This window comes from Littorina saxatilis, linkage group LG17, assembly GCF_037325665.1.
Source record: "Littorina saxatilis isolate snail1 linkage group LG17, US_GU_Lsax_2.0, whole genome shotgun sequence".
Classification (NCBI taxonomy): Eukaryota; Metazoa; Mollusca; class Gastropoda; order Littorinimorpha; family Littorinidae; genus Littorina; species Littorina saxatilis.
In genome coordinates this window covers 49,624,367-49,634,366 of record NC_090261.1, presented here as the reverse complement: position 1 = coordinate 49,634,366, position 10,000 = coordinate 49,624,367, and the positions used below count along the sequence as shown (strand labels likewise).

At 42.7% G+C, this 10,000-nt stretch overlaps 1 protein-coding gene and 1 long non-coding RNA gene across 2 annotated transcripts in view; one reads left to right on the top strand and one right to left on the bottom strand.

Annotated features, from left to right (window-relative positions):
• The window catches only part of LOC138953719 (ras guanyl-releasing protein 3-like), a 49,195-nt gene extending 47,707 nt beyond the window's left edge, over positions 1–1,488 (bottom strand). Inside the window, exon 1 of the mRNA XM_070325608.1 lies at positions 1,304–1,488. Coding sequence (XP_070181709.1) covers positions 1,304–1,427 — 124 coding nt within the window. The 5' untranslated portion in view covers positions 1,428–1,488. The remainder of the gene's footprint in view (positions 1–1,303) is intronic.
• LOC138953818 (uncharacterized) overlaps positions 1–10,000 on the top strand; it is a 455,396-nt gene that overhangs the window by 434,439 nt on the left and 10,957 nt on the right. The window lies entirely within an intron of this gene.

Genomic DNA, 10,000 nt, shown 5'->3' with positions numbered 1-10,000 from the left:
TTTTTCTGTGTTCGTGAGCTGCAACTCCTACCTACTATTGTACTTTTTTGTGTATGGTCGTTTCTTCCCCACCATTTTAGGCAGTCATGCTCTATTTTCGGTGGATGCATGTTTGGTATTTTGTAAGGCACTAGCAGGTCAGCCCATTAGTTGACCTGGGAGATGTAAAAATCTCCACCCATATCCCATCAGATGCTTCCAGGATTCCTACCCTGAATCTTTCACATGGGAGCTTGATGCTAGTGCACCCATTCTTTGATCAGTTTTCATCACAGGTATTCTTTGATCAAGTGTGTGTGAGCGTGCATGCATGCGTGTGCGTGTGTGTGTGTGTGTGTGTGTGTGTGTGTGTGTGTGTGTGTGTGTGTGAGCGTGCATGCGTGTGTGTGTGTGTGTGTGTGTGTGTGTGTGTGTGTGTGTGTGTGTGTGTGTGTGCGTGCGTGTGTGCATGCGCGTTTGTGCGTACACACATATGTAAACTGTATGCGCACTTGTGTACGTGTGTGTGCATGAGTTACCATGCATACATATTTATCTGTGTCTCTATGTGTTTCAATACATCTTGATCTCATGCAATAAAAACACAAACCAGAGGTGCACATCATTTTACAAAAAGGAACAAAGATTGTAACTATTGTCATGTTAAAATACACCTATTTAGCCTTACCCTGGTTAGAAACACTATGAATTACATGCAAAAATATCCATCACACATGCAAAACAATACTTGTAATTAAACATGAAAGAGAAACCTCATCATGTCAAACACAAGTAATTGAACAGAACACTGCAAGTATTTAACAGCAGCTGTGAGCAATAACAATAATTAGCTATAGGCTTCTCTCCAGCACTTTTTCCATTTTCTAAAGAGCAAAGATGCACACGATTTTCAAGCATTCTTTCAAATGCATTATTTTTCATATTCTTGTGTACTGTCAAGACAATGATCTGTTGCCATTTGAGCCATCAGCAGGGGTTGTAACTTTTCTATCTCATTCTACTTAACAAGAACATAGCCTCCAGTGAACAAGTGTTTTATACAAAATATATTTGCACAGTGGAGTTGAAGAGGATATTTGTAACAGCGTTATTTTAGCAGAGAAAAAAATCCAAAAATACCAGAAATGAAATCGGCATCCAGTTAAACTTTAACCTCATCAAATACAATGCAATCACCGTGTTTAAGGTTTGATTTGATTCGCTGGTGTGACAGAGTGACTCGATTATATGAGGGCCAAAATTCAAAACAAAAACAAAAAGTAAAAAAATAGCTACTGTGATCACTCTCTTAATGTGTACTCACTGAAAGCATTGCAACAGAACTGTATGAGTCGCTCAGGCGTGGCGGCCCGGATGGTGATGCCGGTGGTCACGCCTGACCGGTCCTCGTCCACGCTGCCCCGCGCTGGACTGTCCCCGCCCTGCATGGCTGGGTGACCTCCCTCCCGGGGCCGTCATCGACCTCCCACCCCTTCACTACCCCCGCACACCACCCTGCACACAGGAGACAAATAGTCACATCATCTGTAAAGAGAAGGAGAACATTCACATCATCTGTTGACCTCCCACACCTTCACTACCCCCCCCCCCCCCCCCCCCGCACACCACCCTGCACACAGGAGACAAATAGTCACATCATCTGTAAAGAGAAAGGGAATATAGATGAAAACAAATTTTGTCCATAGAAATGGAACAAGAGACCGGTCTGTGCACGTTTGTTCCATGTTGAGATGTTTTTTCTTCTGGTGAGTAAATTGTCATTGCTTTCTTGTTCTAATTCTGTTCTTTAAGTTAAGACTAGCTCAAGCCACATTACGCATTGTGTAACTGTAAGTTAAGACAAGTATTACTGTAATACCCATTCTGGCTTTCCCGCCGTAGGCAAATTCGCTTTTGACTACCTGGAACCATAGACCTATATCTAAATATAGGTCCCTGCTGGAACCTTCTGCTGGATAGTCTGACAGACCTTCCATCTTCCTTGGTTAACTCTCTTTCAAGACCTCAAGTTCACAGATTGTTGTTTGTGGTGTTAAACGGATAAGGGGTAGTTGGGGGGAGGGGAGTACTACTGTATGCCATACAGGTACGACCACTGATGAGTTTGCACAGATATTGTCAGAAATACCTGGCAACCCCTGGTATTAGTTTGATCACCTTCATTTACCTTGACTTTTCAGAGTTCCTGAACTAATGAAGCATTCCTAAGCCTGCTTGAAAGAGAACTAGGATGACTGGAGAGAGAGAGAGAGGGGGGGGGGAGGAGAGACAATGACAATTCTTTTATTTTACGAGGGTAACAGAATAAGCATTGGTATACTTTTTTGCATCTGGCCCTCGCCCTAAAGAGGGACTAAATCTACTATAATAACTACTACTACATACTTACATAATTAGTAAAACAGTATAAGTTTATGTACATAAGTGCATTATATGAAACATTGTAGTTTATAAATGTTCATGACAAGGTGCAAAGCAAAAATTTGCAAGTCAATTAGAGTCAGAATACTATGCAGTAGTACTTCAACTCTGCAAGACAATGGATAGTATGCATAACATCATAACATGAGAGCGTGACAGTGCCGCCTCAACTTTCACGAAAAGCCGGATATGACGTCATTAAAGACATTTATCAAAAAAATGAAAAAAAAGTCTGGAGATACCATACTCAGGATCTCTCATGTCAAGTTTCATGAAGATCGGTCCAGTAGTTTTCTCTGAATCGCTCTACACACATACACACACACACAGACACACAGACACACACACACATACACCACGACCCTCGTCTCGATTCCCCCCTCTACGTTAAAACATTTAGTCAAAACTTGACTAAATGTAAAAAGACAAAGTACTCGATACCTTTATCATCTGTTTCAGACAAAACACTCACTATAGCACAACCATCAGTTTCAGGCAAAGGACTCTATACCACTTTCATTAGTTTTAGCCAACGCACTCACAAGCCCTAACCATCAGTTTCAGCCAAAGTACTCGATGCCTCTATCATCTGTTTCAGACAAAGTACTCACTAGCACCACCATAAGTTTCTGCCAACGCACTCGCCAACACTACGTCAGTTTCAGACCCAGTACTCAATACCACTATCATCAGTTTCAGACAAAGTACTCGATGCCTCTATCATCTGTTTGAGACAAACCATAAGTTTTTTCCGAAGCACTCGCCAACACTACATCATCAGTTTCAGACCCAGTACTCAATACCACTATCATCAGTTTCAGACAAAGTATTCACTTCCCCTTTCAGTACGCGAGGTTGGCTTTTTCCTTCACACGGCTATCATCTTGGATCAAAAACGCGAACTAAGGCGTGCGAGCAGAGACTATAGAGTATAGTCTCTGGTGCGAGCTAGAAAACGACCCCTTTGCTGTTCACTGTTCACATAAAAAGCCGACACAGGTGCTGCGGCAAGGCCAAATAGCAGCTGATCAATAGTTTAGGTGGGCAAGAGATAACGGTGCGAGCACGCGTTTGTCTGCGTTATAAGGCCGAGGAAAGTATAAGACACACACAAAATAGTATGTTTTCCCCAAAAATAGTTTACAATATTTTACACTGAGTCAACCCGTATGCACACTCTCTTTATCTCTCAAACACACACACACACACACACACACACACACACACGCATATACGTACACACACACACGCATATACGTATACACACACACACAAGCACGTATGCATTGCATTTGAACGCACATGCACCCACGTTTCTTCAGGTACCGTCTGCGTCCAAGCATCCACAAAAACAAAACATCTTCTGACACAGGGGAAAAATGACGTCGGTTTACAAAAATAACTTTACAACAAAAATTGAAGTACCACAAAACATTTTAAAAAACCCAGCTATTTCAGATCAGGCAAACAATCGCGGCAAAACTGAAACAACATGCAGGAACCATAAAAATGTTGAGCGTCAAAACATCAACAAAATCAATGACTCATCTGACACAGAATACTTGAACGAGGCAAGGGTTGATGCTTTCAAGGTCTATGGAAAGAAAAGAAGTCGATCACAAAAAAGAGTAAGTAATAGAGAAAGTCTGATCTTTCTGCACAGAGGATGCCCGGCAAAAGCTGCCATATATAATATCGCTCTAGCTGACTCCAACTGCCTCTCCCCCCGACCCCTCTCTCTCTTAACACACACGGCATCCATATCCATACCCTCTCTTTCTCTCTCACAGTCACACAGTCACACACACCACACAGTTACACACACACAGTCTCACACACACACATACACACAGATATATGTCGTGCCAAATTCTCGGAATTGCTGATCGCGGAATCGGCAAAACGCTGTCCATTTCGCGGAACCGGCAAAACGCTGCCCTTTATACTAGCGTAAAAGCTACTAAAATTTGCCGATTTCGTGAAATCTGCAGCCAGTCACAAACTTTTAGTGTCATCAAAACATTGCGTTTGCATTGCTTTAGCTCCCTATGACGGTTTTATGGTCTGGCAGTTCTAAAAGCCTTTACACATTTTCAGCAAAACAGCTGACGATTTTGCGAAATTGTCAAAAATGTTGCCGATTCTCTGCACAGCTGTAGTGTTGTTATGGCAGGTTATTTTTGCTCGACTGCGACAGTGCTTTATTTCAAGAAAGCTGATTTGAAACATGCCGAACTCATAAATCAAAATAACACAACCTGCTTTCGTGACAAAAACAGTTGACTTAAAGAAAGCAAATCCATAATTCTTAACATTAACGGCACATTCATGAGTACACGTCGGAGCTTCCGAAATGCATGACTAGAGCCGCATGCATGCCTGATCAGATATTGCACATCTTCATCTTTCTTTCTTTATTTGGTGTTTAACGTCGTTTTCAACCACGAAGGTTATATCGCGACGGGGAAAGGGGGGGAGATGGGATAGAGCCACTTGTCAATTGTTTCTTGTTCACAAAAGCACTAATCAAAAATTTGCTCCAGGGGCTTGCAACGTAGTACAATAATTATATTACCTTACTGGGAGAATGCAAGTTTCCAGTACAAAGGACTTAACATTTCTTACATACTGCTTGACTAAAATCTTTACAAAAATTGACTATATTCTATACAAGAAACACTTCACAAGGGTAAAAGGAGAAACAGAATCCGTTAGTCGCCTCTTACGACATGCTGGGGAGCATCGGGTAAATTCTTCCCCCTAACCCGCGGGGGGTTGCACATCTTCATCAATACCTGTCCAAAAAAATCAGGTCACGAAACGCGTCCAACAGAACGCAGTGACCTAGTTTCCTACCTCGACTGTCACAGTCGTGATACAGAGTTTACCACAGTGTGAGGGGATGAACTGACAAGACGGAAATCATAGTCACGAGAGACGGTACAGGTAAACCTTTGCTCAAGTGTCTGAGAACTGGGGAGTTTTCAGGACTTAACATTTGTTGACTTATTTATCAAGTAAAGGTTGACCTGCACTAAACACTAAGAGTCTGAATCATCAAAAACTTCAGTCCAATGACAAGATTGAGGACCGGCCGCATTTGTGTTTGGGGTGTGTTCTTTCTCTCCTTGTGCATAAATATTCAACTTCTCTCTCTCTCTCTCTCTCTCTCTCTCTCTCTCTCTCTCTCTCTCTCTCTCTCTCTCTCTCCTCTCTCCACCCTCGCTTTCTCTCTCTCTCCCCCCCCCCTCTGGAGAGGGAGAGAGAAAGCGAGGGTGGAGAGAGAGAGGAGAGATAAGAGAGAGAAAGAGAGAGAGAGACACACAGAGACAGAGACAGAGAGAGAGACAGAGAGAGAGAGAGAGAGAGAGGGGAGAGAGGGGGGAGAGAGAGAGAGAGAGAGAGAGAGAGAGAGAGAGAGAGAGAGACACACACACACACACGCACAGACAGACTGACTGACAGAGTCCGACCGAGGCTGAGCAAGTGAGAAAGGGAAACAAGACTTCTTTGTGATCACGAACAACGTGATGCGTCAGTGCCACACAAGACAATCCCAGCCAGAGCAACCAACAGCTGCTGCAGCCAAAAGCCATCACCTAATTAGCATGTCACGGAGACAATCGTCAACATGCGCAATCAAGCAACACTTACCACACGCGCTGGGACAATTAATCAACACTAATCACACGCGTTACACACGCAAGTTACACAGATGTATCATTTATCTGATACTTCCCCCACAGGGCATCACTCCGGCCCTTCAATTATGTTAGACTGATTAGATAGGTGTAGTTATCTGTTTACTACAAGACTAGCGCACTTGCAATAAACTGATTTGGGGTTTTCATGAAAGGCGAGAGATAGGGTGGAGGAAGAGGAGGAGGGAGTGAAAGACACGGGGGAGGGGGGGGGGGCAATGACGACGACGACGAAAATGACGATGACGTAACAAAACCAGTTAAAGACGCTGCTGTCAATGCTGATGATAACGCTGCTGCCATAGCTTTAGAAGAAGAAGATGATGATGATGATGATGATGATGATGATGATGATGATGATGATGATGACGAGGAGGAGGAGGAGCAAGAGAATGGGAAGGAGAATGATAACTCTGGTGCTGCTGAGGAGGAGGACTAAGGATGCTGCTGCTGCTGCCGCTGATGATGATGATGATGATGATGATTATGTTCTTTCTTTCTTTATTTGGTGTTTAACGTCGTTTTCAACCACGAAGGTTATATCGCGACGGGGAAAGGGGGGAGATGGGATAGAGCCACTTGTCAATTGTTTCTTGTTCACAAAAGCACTAATCAAAAATTTGCTCCAGGGGCTTGCAACGTAGTACAATGTATTACCTTACTGGGAGAATGCAAGTTTCCAGTACAAAGGACTTAACATTTCTTACATACTGCTTGACTAAAATCTTTACAAAAATTGACTATATTCTATACAAGAAACACTTAACAAGGGTAAAAAGAGAAACAGAATCCGTTAGTCGCCTCTTACGACATGCTGGGGAGCATCGGGTAAATTCTTCCCCCTAACCCGCGGGGGGTGATGATTATGTTGGCGATTATGAATACTGATGCTGCTCATAATTATCACCCTATGTGCTTTTTACGCTGTTATTCACTTCGTTACTAATTTTACAACACACGGTTTTAAAGCTGACTTGAGTGTTTTAATTTAGACAAGAGCTCTGATGGGCACGTTTTCCCATCCAACTTTGCCAAAGGCTTGCCCAGAACAACTTTTAAAACAAGCCCACAACCAGGAAAAACAATGCACTTGCTAAGTGACAATTAAAATGCACCAGTGTTTGATTGAAACAAATAATGTTGGCCTTGAAAGGGCAATCAGGAAGCGAAACAAGTGTGTCGAGCAATTTTAAAGATTTAAAGTTACATTCTGCCCAACATTGAGGGGAAATACTCATTTAACTCAGTGTGTGTGTGTCTGGAATGGGCTTGGGAGAGGGGATAATATTGTCCTAGAGGGCAGTTGTCCAGGGGGGGGGGGGGGGGGGGGAGCTATTAGCGAAGAATCCACAAGTGTTAGCATTCGTTTGAAACTCTGCTGCCATTCTCGCCTTCACAATTCTTTACATTGGTGCCGTGTTTGAAAACTATCAATGTGTGTGTGTGTGTGTGTGTGTGTGTGTGTGTGTGTGTGTGTGTGTGTGTGTGTGTGTGTGTGTGTGTGTGTTGTGTGTGTGTGTGTGTGTGTGTGTGTGTGTGTGTGGTGTGTGTGGTGTGTGTGTGCATGTGTGTCTGTGTGTCTGTGTGTGTGTGTGTGTGAATTTTATTCGTTTGTGCTTTTGCCTTAATAATTAAGAAGGGATTTCGCGATCATGGAGCACTGCCAGTTATTTCTTCCGTTTTCAAATTTATCTCTGTGGAAAATTTATGCTGCATCAGTTAAATCGTCGCAACAACATGTGTCTTTTACAAAGCGAAAGAAATCGTTGAAAATGAAATCGCTGGTTGCCCTCTGTTGACAGTATCCAGTTTAACACACTCACAGACGAAAACCCACCACCACGCTCCTGAATGCACTGTCACTGTCTCTGCTGCTGTGACTAATAACACAACTATACAGCTTTACTGGCGGAATAACACGCTGCAATTACAAGTAATAATTGCAGCTACCGTCTTACTGCTACATGTGCTAACCGCTTGTCACCAACCCACGAGCGGCCAGTGGTCTTGTGTCAAGTCGTCACAGGTCTACGAACAGTCTTCGTCTGTTATGTTCCAACACATGTAGTGCTTATGCTTTTACTGTCACGGTTTGATTAAAGCTGTCCCAAACCCACGCATTTGGACACGAAAATGTGAAAGTTTAGGCTGCGTTGCCGGTGTCAAGACTTTGCTTTCTTGAGGCAACTGCACGGATAAATTGTACTTCACTATTATGGAATGACAGTTGCAGGACGAGTGTCTGGAATGAAAGTACATGTATGCACTTCTCCATTACACAAGTACATTCTGTATTCTTTTTGCTAAAAATCCCAGACGCCACGATGACAGCCCCCTCCCCCCAGAAGATAATCGCTGGAACTAAAACTTATGATAATACACAATATTGTTTCTTTTTTTTCTCCAAGAATCGAAACACGTTCGTCATAATGTAAATGTTCTGTCAATCGTCGATGCGAGTCGGGTTTTCGTTTCCAAATGTTCTCTTCCGAATAGGAATGACCCACTGATCTATATGACTGCTGACTTGTATTCTACCTGCTGATTTGTATGTTCTGCTGACTGGTATCCAAGACTGCTGATATGCATGTGTTGCCTGTTCACGGCCAATGGATTAGACGGTAATCCTGAAGCCAACAGCGGAGAGACGCTATCCGTCGCTGCTCTCTCGCATTCTCAGTCGTCTGTCTGCCTCGCCTACTGAGTGACACATCCCATCAAAATGAGTCACCGGGCGTTTTTAAACAAAACTGTTCTACATTTTGTCAAAAAAGATTTCTATCACTCAAGATTACCGGGGTAAACTTCCACAAAGATGTCGACAAAGGGCACACGTAATCTGTAAATCTTGCAAAATGACGTGAAAGGATTAATGGTTTTAAAACTGACTTCGCCCTTTCACCGATATCGATACAGCATGATCACTACATTCACAGATCGCCTGATTCTTGAATATTGAAAACATATTATAGGCAAATACAATCACAAATGGTCGATTATGCCCAAGGCTACTATTTGGGCAAAGACAAACGTTTTCTAAATCACGTGTTTCTTCGGTCACTCATACAATCTTAGCTATCCAGTGTTACACTCTCATCATTAAAGCAGGACTGACTACAGGATTGAAAGACCTTTGGAGAACACTTGGTTCTTCCAATATCGCTTACATATAAGAAATGCAGGCCTTATAAAGTACAGACATAAGGATGTCCTTGCAAACACTGCAAGGTTCACTGCATGAGGCAGATAGATTATAGGGAAAGTAAACCCACCACCACCACTAACAAAAACAACGAAAATAAAAACAGAAAGATCACAGCAGTACACAGTTCAAGCAAAACTAGACGAATATGAGCACACATGTTCCGCGATTGAAACCACAGGGACCTTAAAGCAATACACAGTATGAACATAATTATACCCAAAGTAAAAACATCAAAATGCCAACTTTCCTACCAAAATCGTGATATAAAAATCAGTCAGAGGGGTCACCCTATCAGCACTGAAGTGAGTAACTAAAGACAGCAATACATAGCATGAAAAGATAGCCCAAGTGAAAATCTCAAATACAATGTCTCATCAAAATGGTGAAAACTTCAATCAGAAGTGTCGCAGTATCATAACCCAGAAGTGAGTGACTTGACAACTGCACAGGAAGCGACACTGGCCGACGCTGGAATGCACCTACATTATCACCAACGTGCAGTCACTGCCAACTTCTGATAGTGAAAAATATTATTTTTCACTTAACCCAGCTGTTACACACAATCAGAATCTATTTATATCGCATGACCAGTCATTGGTTTAAATGCAGCATCCAAAACAAAACAAAACAAAACAAGGATGCACAGTGATAAATATTTTCATACAAGGAAACG